This window comes from Rhinichthys klamathensis, unplaced genomic scaffold (assembly GCF_029890125.1).
Source record: "Rhinichthys klamathensis goyatoka isolate OS25496 unplaced genomic scaffold, OSU_Roscu_1.1 h1tg000140l_1, whole genome shotgun sequence".
NCBI lineage: Eukaryota > Metazoa > Chordata > Actinopteri > Cypriniformes > Leuciscidae > Rhinichthys > Rhinichthys klamathensis.
The window spans coordinates 2,673,084-2,688,565 of NW_026606675.1; the positions used below are offsets into that span (position 1 = coordinate 2,673,084).

Genomic DNA, 15,482 nt, shown 5'->3' on the forward strand with positions numbered 1-15,482 from the left:
TCAGAGAGAGACCACAACGCTATGAAATACCACATAGTGCCATTCCAATCCATACGTACCCCTTTATATTCTTGGATACGTTGTTCAGAAGCTTTTCATCCAAACTGAAAAAATATAAAAATATCACCACTTCATCGGGACTCATGCAAACTCGCGCAATTACAAGTCTTAAAGTCAACATAAAATGGCATATGCAACATGTGTGGAGTGTAGAATATCAAAGAAGAAACCTCAAAAACTTTTGAGTGGGACTCAAACAATGCCGAAATTGCTATTTACCTACTGGTTAACATTATTCAAGAACCCGCATGGCTTTGGTGATGTCAGCAGGAAAGCAACATTGTCCCAGAGGCAGTCCAAGTTGTTACTTTTTGATGAAAGATTATCCCTTTGAAATAACATGCACTGATAAGTAATAATAAAACCAGGAATATTCATAAAAATTAATTAACATTTTCATACTGTAAAACCAAATGCATAATAGTCAATATCATTGTCCACCCAAATACAAATTATCAGCTATTAGATGAAATTAGAGATGTTTAATTTATCAATCGATATTGGATATTTGATTGTGCATGCTCATGCAAATTTTCATCTAACATCTATCTTCATCTAACGTTCACTTAAAGTTAATCTTTAAAAATAATAATAATTGAATAAGACTGTTTAAAGTAATCGAAAACAAACCGCAAAATTAATATAAATTTGTTATACTGTACATTATAATGTTGTGATGCCTAATTTCACTTTGAAAACGATTGATTTTACTTTTTTTAGTGCATTACTTTTCATTTATTTAGACATAATAATACAGAATTCTAATATAAGCCATAACATGAAAATAATTGTCAGGAATTGGTGCATCATGAATACAAACTTGCAGGCAGAATCTCGTGTCCTTAGAGGCTGTGCCACACACACATAATCTGCACAAACTGAAGTGGCACGGCCATGGATCACTGCTCAACTCAGACCCTATTGATCCATAAGGAACCGCTCTTCCACAACTACAGCACACAAGTCACATAATAACCATGAACACTAAATCATTTAGCTGGACTCGATCTGCTTTGATAATCTTCTTTAATATCTTATTTCGGAGGAGTTTGAAATGTGACCGACATGTTGGAGATCTGTGGCAGCCGAGACCAGTGCCCATCTGTGGGTTCATTCTGTGGTCATGTGCGTGCCGTGGAGCCGTGTTGCTAATGGCGGAAGTTCTGAGTGACCAGGAATGGCTCCTGGCAGGGTGAATTCCTTCCCAGCTGTTTAAAAAAAACACACACTCACATCCATACGGCCATAAACAGGATCTGAGACAAGGTTCATTCTCATTTCACAGCTTCTAAGAAGTCTGTATACAAGATTCCTATCAGAGGAACCTCGTTTGTCAGGAAACTTGGTACGGTCTTAGCTGCCATAGTTCAGCAATGGAAAATGCATTATGTTTAAAAAAGCGATTGAGTAATAAATGCATTATTGTCATATAGTGCTATATTTTGACTTTTGTGTTAAACGGCTCCTTTAGACTCTTTCCAATGGCGATGATGGTAACATGGGGAGATAATGTCAAGTAATTCAGTCTAATTCTCTATTTGTTCTGCAGCTCCAAACACTTTTAATGCGCAAGGGGTGCCCCCTCCATTCATGGATAACAAAAGCTTAGATGCAACGACGTTTAACAAAATGACTCTTTTATCCGAAGCCGCATTGAAAACGAAGAGGTTCATCCAGCCGGGCTCATGCTCCTCTTTACCTGCTCCCGCATGCTCTGTCTTCCTCTACTTCTACTTCAGCCCCGTCTTATGAATCACCTCTTCTAGAAATAATTGACACAGAGCGTTTATCTCGAAGGCACCTGCTGATCGTTCAACTACAACACAATCTTCTAGTGTGCTACACCACAGAGCTATTGTCCCACCACAGTGTCTGTGACACTAACTGCCAACAACAGGAAGCCCAAACTATAGCCTCAATACAATTCGGACTAATTCACAGACAACAACACACACACACACAAAAACAAATGCTTTTTAAAAGTCTGTATACTCAGCTTATGAAGAAGCTATTGAATACCAGGTGTTATTTTCTCTAGCCGCGTAAGAATCTATAGACGTTATAATGAATGCACACCATATGGCATTGTGTGCTTTGGAAAATCACTGCATTACACAATTGCATACTACATTATTTTTCATTTATTTCAGACCATACGAGCGTTGAGCACAATTCTACCGATCCATCTTGTTCTCGGCGTCTTTCTGCTCGCTTGCTCTCTCCTTTTCTCGGGAGCTCTAATTGACTGAGCGTGTCAATATGTGTAGTGAACACACAGGGGTCTACTGTCTCTGCCTATTGATCCATAGCTCTTGAAGGAGTTGAGCCTCTAGGCTCAAAACAAATCTTAATTACACTCCTCTTTACTGGGCCACAGAGGCTGCACTGGAGTGGGTGCCCTTTTCATAAATACATATCAGAATCCATAAATCAAAATTAATGCGCGTGAGCGGCCCATGAATCATACATTAGTGACTGAACAGATACAGCTGACAGATTCCCACTCTGATCCCATAAATTTCAGGGAAAAGGTAGTCCTTAATGCATCTGTGCTTCATGTAAACTGAGAATGCAGTAATAGCTGTAAGTAGGGCTGGGTATAGATACAGATTTCCCAAATTCAATTAGCTTTGGTTTGATTCAAATTTCGATTTGATTCCGATTCATTTGGGTGTATTTCAGACATAATGTATTTCTTTACAACAGCCCAGATGGTGGCTCATCTGATTTAGTCAGAATGATCTGTTTTGTAATGTTAGTATTTCTGTTTTGTGTCATGTGGAAAGCAAAAATATTCTGCCCCAAAAAAAAAAGGAAGTCCAAAATCATTGATCAAAACAGTGATTTTTGATCAGTGCTTCTTCAATGACACATTTTGACTGTGCCAGCTTCTATTTCATGCACACAAAGTGGACGAGTTACAATTTTCCGGTTTCGGTAAAAGTTAATTTTGGCACATTACTATTATGAATCTTATCTTTTGATTTGCATCAAGAAAAAATAAGGTACACTCACACTGGATGGAATCGATCAAATGAAAACATTTTTGCTTTTGGGTGGTGTCAATCTGACTCCTGTATCGGACATTGTAAAAAAACAACAATTATTATTAAAATTTTCATATATTAATATTTTTTTGTTGTTTTTGAAATTCAAGCAAAATTACTATATTATGTTGTGTACAAGTATACAAGTTTTTTTGTCATACCACAAAAGGATAACTGAAAAAGATGTTATGATGTCTACTTGGCAGTTTGTCACTGACGAACACCCTTTTTTATAGAGGAGCTTTATAGACTTTCTGCAAGAGCCGAGTCCATCCCTTAGCAATTGTTACCTCATAAAAAGAAGTAAACCCTAATGAAGCCATTACACAGTCCATATTCTCCATCAATCATGCATTTACACTGATATGCCAAAGCGTAATGTTGGTCATGTGCCATTCTCACCTTCTCCTTGGCAAAAGCAGCCCTTGAATCCACAGACAAAACCCAATTACAGATAACAATGTGCTAATCTCTGTTCCCAGGGAGCAGAGTCGGTCTGGAGAGAGATAGCGATGCCGCAAGGCTGAAACGCAGGCCAGATACAGCCTGTATGACAGACCCTGTTTTTTTGTCTCCTTCACTCCTTCCTGCTAAAGTCATGCTCCTTTCGACCACCCCCCCAACCCCCTTCGAAACTCACACATAGACACTCATCCTGACACCTTCACCACCCTGAATCTTTTACCCTTTTACAGCTAATCTTTAAATGTAAATTCTATGACGGGAAAATAGAGGAGGCACGAGATAACAGGTTACATCTTCACTCCTGCACTGCTATCGTCTTCTGCATCGCTGAAAAGCACCTATTCAATAAGATTACCTTCTGGCAGAGTGCACGGCGACACACCGCGGCTTTGTATTCATTAAACACACATCCCCGGCTTATCTGAAATATAAAGGGGCTTGTCAGGATGGCACATTGTGTGTGTGTCTAAGGGGAAGGCAATGTGCATTAGGGCGATTACAATATCAGCCTGGTCCAGATGGAGGCAGGAAAATAAACAGAGGGGGAGAGAGAGAGCGAGAGAGAGAGAGAGAGAGAGACAGAGACAGAAGACAGAGAGGTAGTTTAGCGTGCGCGTGAGTGACTGCGTTTGTGTGTGTGTGTGAGTGCGGCTGATGGATGTGAGTGAAAAATAGTATGTGTTGGAATAAGAGAGGTAGGAGATATAATAAAAGAGAAGATAATTGGCAAGTGAATCTTGGATTAACAGAAAGAGAGAGTAAATGAGAGAGGAAGACAGATAGTGAGCGAGGCTGGGCAGCCTGGACACCTGTCAGCTGGAGCAGCGGTTTGTTTAGTTAACCCTGGTGTGGAACACAAAGACGGCTCAGGTTCAGATCGACCGCACTGCAAGTTCAGATCCAACTTTATAGGAATCCTTCAGCTGTTTTAAGACACCACAAAAGTATTTAGTTCTGCTATATATTCATCCGTTTCAAGGATTTGAATAATTCCCTGATCAGAAACATCTGTTAATTATATATATATATAAATTTTATATCCATTACATTTGTACAAATTAATATCTAATATCTAGGACAAAATTGTTTTGTAAAAAAAGCCCCATGTAAATTCTTACACACACCCCTTGACTTTATATTGCCTCGTTATATTGTACACTCCAGCCCTACGATACAATAAAAACCAATCATCCTCTTCTCTCACATTATGCTTTCATGTTTTATGAAATCCAATAACCACACGCTAAATTCCTCTGTTGAAAAATTTGTAGCCATTATGCCCCCTATCGATCCAAAGCATGGATTCTGGGAGATGGCGGCCGCCTCAATCATTCATGGCCTGCTCTCCACAGAGACTCACGTCGAGTCAAATCTAGAGCCCTCGCAAATAAGGGGTCTTTCGCCCCGTGACAAATCCCAACATCTCGCGTCGCTTATTTACTGCGCAAGATTGAGTGTGTCAGCAAGTCCAACAGTAGCCCTCAATGAATATAAAGAGCCTCATACATGATATAGCTCAATGGAAAGAGATGTGAGTGAAATACCGCTAATGCATTTTGGGAATGTTTCCCTTAAGAGCTGAAACATTAAGAGCGCATATAATGCACTTGGCTGATGTCGTGTAACTGAACTTGATCGTTTTTCTTCTCTTTTGTTATTACAATTTTTATTCATCCGGAGAAATTATATGGGCTGTCAGATTAGACCTTTTTGGACACGTATAGTTACTCGCTGCAAAATTTACAGTGTGTTTCTGTATCCTTATGCACAAAGAGTATGTTTTTGATGTAAATTTGCATGAAAGAGAAATTGTGAAGCAACGAGACATGCTGTGTATTTGTGCAAGTGTCTGGTGAGAATGTCTGCCAGTTTATGTATGGGGTTAATGACATCACTAATGAAATGAGTTACTGCAATGATAACACGCTTGGCTTTCAGCCAGAACGTCTGCTGTTCGTCATTTAAAATACATAGTAAGCAGCACCAACTACAAATGTTTTTATGCTGCTGTGTTTAAGGTAAATGAGAAGCACATTTATCAGTGGAGGAACATTGTCTTTCATGAACACGAAAAAAAAAAAGACTAATATTTTGCAATGCATGGTTAATTCATTTCTAGTGGTGCATGATGCATATAGATAATTAATTCAGAATATATTTATTAAATAAAATATAAGCTTAAACCAATACGAGAAAACATCTCCCAGACATATTTGAAAATAATGGATGAGTATTTCCATATCTCTCTCAAACACAGCTGTGCGTGTTGGTGTGGGCAGCCGAGTCATCTCTTCATTATGCTGTGGCAGTGTCTGGTTTCATGCGTTTGACCCGTGTGAGGCCAGTGGGAGTGGAGGAGAGGGGAACAGGTGTGAGGCAGGCCGGCTGGTGGCTGTGCAGATGGCCTCAGCCAGAAGATGTTGCTGCCTGCTAATGCTGGCTTCAAACACACACACACACTGCTCATCGCTAACCGAACCCTAACCTCCAGCCACCATAGACCATGTTTGCCTTTAATCAAGGTACGTTCACTACCTGCACTGTCCCTTGGGCTCTAGTTCGAATCTCATGTTGACAGCCGCAGAGGGGAATGACATTAATGAGGGGATGACCAAATCATAGTGCCATAGTTACATAGCCTCCATTTGACCAGCATAGCCTCCATTTTCTGAATCATACATAAAATCAATAAAGATTAACATATCTTCAAGCAACCAGTAGAGATGCCTTTAAGAAAATAAATTGTAAATCTACTTGAGATGGACAATCTATGATGAGAATGTGTACAAGACAACTGACTGTTTTAAAAAAACTGCATAAATCTGTGACATGAGCAACACAAGCTATGAGAACGAGCATCTTTCGTCAAAGAACAGGGTCTCCAAAGTCCAAACCAATTTTTTTGTGTGTGCCTTAAATACACAAGGACTGCCCCTGAGAGCAATGGAAATAAAAATCTACCATTTAATTTTCATTTTAACCACCCAGCCTTAAACTTCAGAACCTCAACTCCTCAGTCAAGAGAAAGCTTAAGCGCTGAGAGTGGACTATTCACATCATGATGGATTTGAGAAGATGAGCTTGACGGGAGAAGCTTTTAAAAAGCTGGCTCAGTCACAATTGATAAGCGCATCTTCTCAATCCATTGTGATGTCACAGTTGTCAATACAGCTTCTCAATCAAACTTTGACATCACAATTGTCAGACTCATCTTGTCAAGTCACAACTGTCAATGGATCTGTTCAATACATTTGATATCACAATTGTTAAAGACATTTGTTTAGCTTAATCTTAATTTGATGTGATATCACTCTTGTCAGATGCATTTTAATCCATGGCGACATCACAATTGTAAATGGATCTTCTCAAATTATATCAATATTGTTAAAGACATCTTCTCAATTGTGATGTCACAATTAAACACAGCAGCTTCTTAATCCAAAGTGAAATCCCTATTGTCAAACGCGTCTTCACACCTGGTTTATCAACATTTTTAAATCCATTGTGGTGTCACAATTTTCTGTCTGTCTCACACCAGATATTTTGCCTACCTGTGTTTGTAATCAAACATTTGATTTGATCAAATTTGCAACGCTTGGAAATCTCGCGGACTGGCCAGCAACAGTCCTCAAGCTTATTAGAGACCGTGTTTATAGACGGAGGTGATATTGCATTCTCCCAACAGATGGCATGCTGATCGACAGTTGATGTTTAACTGTTGACTTCATATATTATTATGGATGGTATTACATGTGTGTAATAAAAATATTCTTATGAAAAAAGAAAATGACGAAAAATAAATCTAAAAGCTGCATTAAAAGATGCATAAAGACCTACAGTGTTGTGTTGGATTTGTAAGGCCATAAACTCTAAGATAATGAATTTACTGAGCACGTGAGATTGTAGACAGAGCCCATATATTTTCACAAGAAAAAAAAATCTTTATTACAATCTACAGCGATAAATAGTATTTTTTACCTTCTTACACAATGTGCCTTTAGTTCAATTCACATTATTTTGTAAAGCGCTTTTCAAAAAGGTTAATCGTTTTAAAGCAGCTTTACAGAAAATGCATGTGTCTACATTACAAATAGTTACGGAAAAAACATACACATAATATCTCGAAACGAGAAAGATTTTTTTTTTTGATATAAAATCCAAATGAAATTAATACGCGTAACATGAAAGAAACGCTTTGTATGAGCGTTGTTTATTTGTTGTTTACGAATAGAGTTAAACGCGATCAAACCCTGTTAAACGTCAATTTTGTTAAGATTTATCCTACAGCGATGAACAATTACTGTAAGTGACCATTTAACTTTTTATGGGGAAATATGACAAACTGCATATCAGTATTTATTGTTGGTGATATACCTTTACGTTCTATTAAATTAAGCAATGTGGGCAAAACGAAACGAGTTATAACAATATTCGGCGAAAGAAAAATAAAGTGTTTGTCATTTACCCAAACCGCACAATAAAACATTCTAAAAAATTAATAAACGTGGCTAAAGTGTACAGACTAGCATTCATCTGAGATCACGAGAGAAAAAGATGAGGATACTGCACGACTTACACTGAAAAGACGTAGAAATTCCCACCATGCGTAACGGCGTTGTGAGAGAAAAAATTAATTTCCTGTCCTCGACTCCGGTCGATATATTAGTGATGTTTCTCAGTCATAAACGTGTACTTCCCAAGACGAAGAAGAAAATGTGTCCGTCAAACTCCAGTGCACAGCTCTAGAACCGCTCCAGTGTGCTGAAGGGCAGTTGAGCTCGAGGCTCGGATGAAGCTGAACCTGACAAGCGGATGATGCTGTGTGTGTCTCGAGCTCAACTCATTTAGTGCGGCGTTTTCCTTCAACTGTCCGAGTACATGAACACGAAACACGCGAAAACGTTTGATCCTGGTGTGCGAAAAGAGTCAGAAATACTTCGAGAACAGCGAAGTAGTGATGAAAACGGCTTGTTGCGAAGAGCCTCTAACGCCCACCCTGCTGCTAGGAGAAGCTGTGGTACTTTGCCTCTAGTCGGCGAGCTTCGGCGGGAAACCCAGGTGCAGCGTGGGCGGGGCTTTCTCTAGCGGTGGGCGTGGCCTAACACAACAGGCATGGATATAAAATGTGTACAGCAGTTTATGGGATAAACAACAGCATATAGAGCGGGACATATGAGAGATTATGAGAAAAGGATGGGATAATAATGGATAAAGCTTGTTGTGGTCTGTCACACAGCTTGCTGTAACTTTAAGCAAACACTTGCCTATGGCCTGTTTACACCTGGAACATCAGGACAGCACTAAATAAATAGAAGCCATTTCCACTTCTGAGTATTTTTTTTTTAATTATGAAAAAAATTAAACGAAGAAATAAAATCACACTGTGAGATATTGAGTTGCAATTGTGAGATATAAAGAGGAATATAAAAATTAATTACTTTTTTAACTCTGGTGGAAACTAGCTTCCAAAACAGAAATTTAAAGGGAGTCATACGTGAAATGTGATATCAGACATACTATAAAGCCCATATACTTTATATAAATACAATGCATGTTATGCAAATTTTGTCATCAGCACAGTACACACCTGAATTTTCCAACCAAGCGTAACAGTGTTACAAAAAAACAACAAAAATAAAACTATTTATTCATACCTTTTGGAGAGAAATAGCACATAGACTGACAAAAGTAAGCTAACGGTACTTGTAAAAAAAGAAGAAGTATACTTTGGGCTTAAATAATAAATGTTCTTTAGGACAGGTACTCTCACATGACAAATCAAAACGAAAGGAGACATGAAAACACATTGTAAACGCCAATGTTTCTCAGCTGTCCACTTGTGATCGGATCACCCGAGAATGCAGAGATCTTACCAGGTGTAAACAGGGACATGGATATCCCCAACATCCCCCCCAAGCCAAAAAAAAAAAGAGATGGATTTGTAGTCAATCCATATGAGTTTTTCAATGACCCCTTCTTCAACTTTTACATTTGGTCCCCCCTCAATCTGGAATATTTGGTTACATCCTTGGGCAAACACTTCCCCGACCATCTGGACTTCATCTCGGCCCGCCGAGCCAGGAAAAGCAGAAGCGCCGTTTACAGCCCGATGATAACAGCCTCTTTCACACAGCCGTTCATGAAGTTAATGCGTCGCAGGCTCTCTCTCAAACCTTGCTTTTAACCCCAACCCGACCCATACGCTGTATGCTTCAAGTGAGATATGTATATTCTAGAGGGGCGTATTTTACAATAAGGTTCTGGAACAGGATTATGAAATCATTCAGGCAGCTACCATTAACTTGGCCACAGCCCAAAATGTGATGTCTTATACTCATAACAATGTTTTCCTCTTGATTCAGTTGCTCAATTGAGGATTTATTCATGTAATTGCAAGAATGAGCTTAATTCTGGCTATTTATTTCCTCATTTGAGTAGTTACGGTTTCTCAGAGATGATGAAAAGTCTGGAATTCTGACAAGGCTTCTCTCACCGGAGTTTGTGATGTGCAGGTTTGAGCCTTTGTTCCTCTCAGACAAAGACAACTCAGTGAGATGCCTCTCAATTTGGGAGCCTGCGAGCCGCCGGCTGAATGAAACACGCTTGTGTCAGATCAGCACAAACAGACCCGACCCTCTGTTATCACAAGGACTCAATCCGATCTTCTTTGTGCACAGCGTGCGTTAGAGAAAAGCTACTTGTGGCAATCACAGGGCAACATCTTGACACCGGAGGTAAAAGGGATGGTGGTTTAGGAAACCTGCAGGGGCACGAGCGGGTGTCGTGTCCACTGATAACAGAACAAGAGACCAGGAAACACACAGTGCTGTTTTTGCTACTGGGGTTCCTGAAAGTTAGCCGCCCTGGGCGACAGGCCGCACACACACAGGATACCTCGCCTCTGCTGAGGGAAAAACATGCTGGGTCTGACACACACAAACGGCCACACAGACTTCCTGCATTTCCCCACCTACCGGTCAGCCACCTGTGGCATGCATGCAAACACGCATCTGGCACTGTCTGGGAGCTCTAAAACAACAGTAAAAAAAAAAAGAAAGAAAAGATGCTAATGGTGTGTGTTGACATTGTGCAACTCATTTATATTTACTGATTCATTTAGCAGATACTTTTATACAAATGAGGAATACAACAAAGCAATTCATCTTAAGGAAGTAACTTGTATAAAGTTACCCTCCCTTTGACCCATTATGGTTGCAACACACATTTAGAAAGCACATCCTTAACAGCGAGAGAATTAACACCGTAAAGCCTGACATGTAATAGTAAAAAAAAAAAAAAAAAGCGAATTTTTTGGGTAACACTTTAGATTACAGCCCGGAAAGTACTGTGTAATTAAAGCGATTTTACAGCTTAACTTTTGGTAGTGTACCTATAACGTATTTACAATATAAGTATAAGGGAACAATATTTTAAGTTTGGGGAATAAAGGGGTAACAACCAGGGAGAATTATTTATACTGTAAGTATTATATAACTAAGTGGTACTTATTCTACTATTATGATACAACAATCTTACATTTGGGAGCAATTTAGCGAGAACATACACTGCGTATCTACCTTTTTGAAATAATGGTGAACCAGTACATACTGTATAGGCTTTTTAAAAACTACAGGGTATATATCTATGCATTTTTAACGTAATCTTTTTAACAAAATTGCACTGAAAACGAAAACTATTGCAACATTTGCTTAAATATTGGGGAAAGATACTCTTGTTTCATGTAGTGGTGCTTGTTACCCCCTTGTTCCATGTAGTTACAGGGTAAGTGTGACATTGCGGGCCGTAAATTAAAGTGGTGCTTGTTACCCTCTTGTTCCATGTAGTTACAGGGTAAGTAAAATAAAAATGCATACACACAATCTTATATCACTGACTCAGAAACCTTTATTTATTATACAAGCACCACTTACCCTAGTGTAACCACATGAAACCAGATATATTTCCCAGTATTTAAAAAAAAATGCAATAGTCTTAGCTTTTCTTGCCTTGAAACATGTTTGCCCAAACTTAAACATCTGAACTTTTGCTATAAAAAACCCCCACACAATTATTACAAAAAGGTACGCAGTGTATGTTCGCGCTAAAATGCTCCCAAATGTAAGATTGTTAATAGTAGAATAAGTACCCCCTAGTTCTATAATACTTACAGAATAAATGTTTTTTTTATTCTCCTGGTTGTTACCCCTTTATTCCCCAAACTTTACATATTGTTCCCTTATACTTACATGCAAGTACATTATAGGTACACTATAATTACCGCAAGTTACACTGTAAATTCCTCTTAATTACACAGTACTTTCCGGGCTGTAATCTAAAGCGTTACCATTTTTTGATATGGAACACTTAACTGAAACAAAAACAAAAAAAGAAAAAAAAAGAAAAGAAGTTTGCATATGTATTTTTGATAAGCATCATATTTGATACATCTTTTTTTACAGCTTTTTAATATAGTATATTTGAGAATATGAAGCTCATACTCATGGACGGAAAAAAAAACAGTTTTATTCAGATGCCTAAACTGAACACGTGACGTTCTATTCGGAGCTGTTCTCGTCCTTGGACTAGGAATTATGTTTTGATAGCAACACTCTCAACGTCCAAATGAATCTGCAGGGGTCAAGTGGTACAACGGTCACGCGGTACAGGTAGGAGCTCTTAAAAAATCCCTTTTTTGCTCCTTTACTGAGTTCATTAGGCATTGAGAAGTCACGTGACCGAAATGTTTGTTTTTTCACAAAAATTTTTAGACTGCAAAAAAATATGCAATTATGATATCTTGTATCACAGGCATGCTTGTAATGTCAATGAAATCTTCATAACAGTAAAACAGACTACTTAGATAAAATGCATATAAATATCAGTTATCACTCTGTATCTCCCAATAACCATCTATGTCTTAGGGTGCATTTACACGTCAGTTATGTTTTTCACGTACAGATGAAAACTTTGTCAAAACATATAATGCAATGCAGTGCAATGATGATTGAGAGATGAAAAAATATTTTCTCCATGTAGCATTTCTGCTGTGAACCCTTGGAAAAATAAATATATATATTTTTTAAATGTAGGCATCTTCTTAGTCAATAAAGAGCACAAAACAAAATAACAGAATAAAAAGCAGAGTGATGAAATATTGGATTTTTAAAACGTTTAAAACTCCAGAGTGCCTCATGCAGTTTAATCCTCCATTGGAGTTGCTATTATCCTTAATGGAAAATAACGTCAATATCAACTGAAAGTGCACACATACTGTTGTGTCCTATTTTCGCTCATTTAAAGTTTGCACAGCACTGTCCAATGTTTTGCAAAGCAAAATGGAATTTATTATTGACAAGGATGCACAAGTTAACTCTACAGCTACAAAATTGTTTCTGCAAAAGTCATGACTTCAAAAGAGATTTTTTTCTTGCAAACAGAGAGTGCAGTATTTTTACGGCAGGCCGACGGTTCACTTGGCATATTATTGAATTCAAATTCCGTCTGGCAGCTCCCTTTTCCTGAGAGTGAAGGGGAAAATCTAAGTGGGAAGAAATTGACAAGCGCTTCTACCTCTGTGATAATGTAATTAGCGAGCCGTTCTCCAGAGCTTCACCTAATTCTCCAACCAAGTTCTTGTCAGAAGGCTGTATATTACTAGAAGATGTTTCACACCTTCCCCTTTCTCAACAAATCACACTTGCCTTTACATTTACTTATTGTTTTTTTTAAATCCCTCAGACAATTCCTCAGATAAATCAACCAACAGACCTCTCTTTGTGTAAATTAAAATATGGAGGAAAGCAATACAGTACAGTCCTGCTCTTGGGTATCTCGTAAGGAAAATCAGTCCAAAGTGGCAGATATACAAGTCTCTCAATGCTGAAGTTTGGGGATCTGGGGGCGTCCTCTGGGTTCTGGGATCTGTACAGTTCTTTTTGAAGTGCACACATGTGAAAAACACATCTTAGTGCCATCAACCAGCTCAGCTCCCATCGGCAATAAAAGTTGACAGACAAGATATATGAAGTGTAATTTTGCCCTGACTGTCAGTCACAGATGTAAAAACACACATACACACTCGCACACAGTCTTTCTGAACCCTGCTCCTTGAAATATGTCCTCGTCGTTGTGCCATGAGAATGAAAGACAGTGTATTGATTTGCCCAGACCTGCCTTATTTCAACAACTGGAAGTGCTCTCAGTCAAATGGGTTTCCCACACACATCAGGAGAAGCCTGTCTGTGAAGCAGACAAATGAAGAAGCCAGAAAGAGGGAGCATAAACACACTCTGGCATACAGTACATATGAGGACACCCCATCTTCAACAACACACACACACACACACACATAGACACACATGATTTAAGGAATCTAAGGCAGCTTTTGGAATAGTGTTTGTTTGCATCGGGAGAAGACATCAACATACAAGAATCACCTCAGTGAAATGGGATATTAACAAATATGTTTTTAACAAGGGAGTATTTTGAGCTTGTGTTTACAGGCTCGGCCTACCTTAATTCACATAAAGTAAACGAAGCAAATTGTTATGAGGTTCTCAACAGACACAAAACTTGGGGGGCAACATTGCAACCCATTTTAATTCTATAATCTGACATATTTGAGAATGGAACAAGATATTTCAAGAGAAAAAAAATGTAGGGCAGGACTTTATCCATCAATTCATTGGAACATGAAAAGTCGGTGTTACAGATTTGAAGAGAGGGGTTTAAAAAGGAGGGACTGCTGACGGCAGCTAAAAGAAAGTTAATACATTTTGAGCTATAGTTCTAGTAAAATTTTGGCACTGTCCAACGGTTAGCATTGACCAGTTAGCCCCAGATTATGAAATTACACCATTATGGGTGCAAAAATCCAGCCCATTCTCATCCCTAGGCGTCATGAAACTGACGCCTTGGGAATCATTTTGACCATGCTTCAATATTCGACGCTTTAGGAACCCTTTAGCGTCAGTTACATGACGCGATCCTAGGGCGTCATCTTGCTGACGCTTTACCTTTAACGTCAGTTAGATGACGCTATCTAATCCTAACCCTACCCCAGACCTAAACCTACCCGCGTCATCTAACTGACGCTTAGGTAAAGCGTCAGTAAGATGACGCCCTAGGATCGCGTCATGTAACTGACGCTAAAGGGTGCCTAAAGCGTCGAATATTGAAGCATGGTCAAAATTGTCATTTTAGTGACGCCTTGGGGTGAGAATGCGTTGAAAAATCATCTTCCTCCTTTGACGGCCATTCAAAATAACTTATTTTGCTGTAATAGTTTTGTCATAAATCTTGTATATTGCTAATATTTTATATAAAATGTTACCATTTTTTCTACTTTCTGAAGGCTCCTAAAAGTGTGAAATGGACTTACATTAATCCATGTTTTCTGTCATTGATGCCCCAGTCCTTCAAGCTTAGCTCAGGTTTGATTGGTTTGCATCCAGTGTGCCCATAACACAAAATGAGAAAATGTTGCCTTGGGATGCATGGGCAGTGCCAATGCATAGCTTTCTCCAGGTATTATAGACCTCCATGGTTGTAAAGACTCCATGAGTCTGATTCTTATTCTAGTATTGCAAGTCACTTTGCTAAGAAAGTGTCTGCTAAGAACATAAATGGTAACTTAATACAAGCCTTTAGGCGGAACTTGCTTTGGCTGACTCTAACGTGATGGTGGCTATGCACAGTAGCCACTGGAACAAATGAGCTCTGAAGACAATTTATATGTACTCTGACTCTCAAACTGATACTGGAGTCTAGAGACTTCCCACACTCTACAATTAATGGAATAGGTCACCCAAAACTGAAAATACTCTCATTATTCATTCATTCTTATGTGGTTCCTAACACGTTGGACTTTCTTTTCTTCCATGGAAAACTAAAGGTGAATTTTTTGAAGAA

General features: G+C 38.8%; 1 protein-coding gene across 4 annotated transcripts in view; it reads right to left on the bottom strand.

Moving 5' to 3' along the window:
* The window catches only part of runx1t1 (RUNX1 partner transcriptional co-repressor 1), a 130,925-nt gene that overhangs the window by 43,937 nt on the left and 71,506 nt on the right, over positions 1 to 15,482 (bottom strand). Inside the window, exon 1 of one of the 4 annotated variants that reach the window (XM_056257664.1) lies at positions 8,149 to 8,604. The exons of the other annotated variants lie outside the window; for them this stretch is intronic. Coding sequence (XP_056113639.1) covers positions 8,149 to 8,176 — 28 coding nt within the window. The 5' untranslated portion in view covers positions 8,177 to 8,604. Of the gene's footprint in view, positions 1 to 8,148; positions 8,605 to 15,482 lie in introns of those variants that run through there. 4 annotated transcript variants of the gene reach the window in all.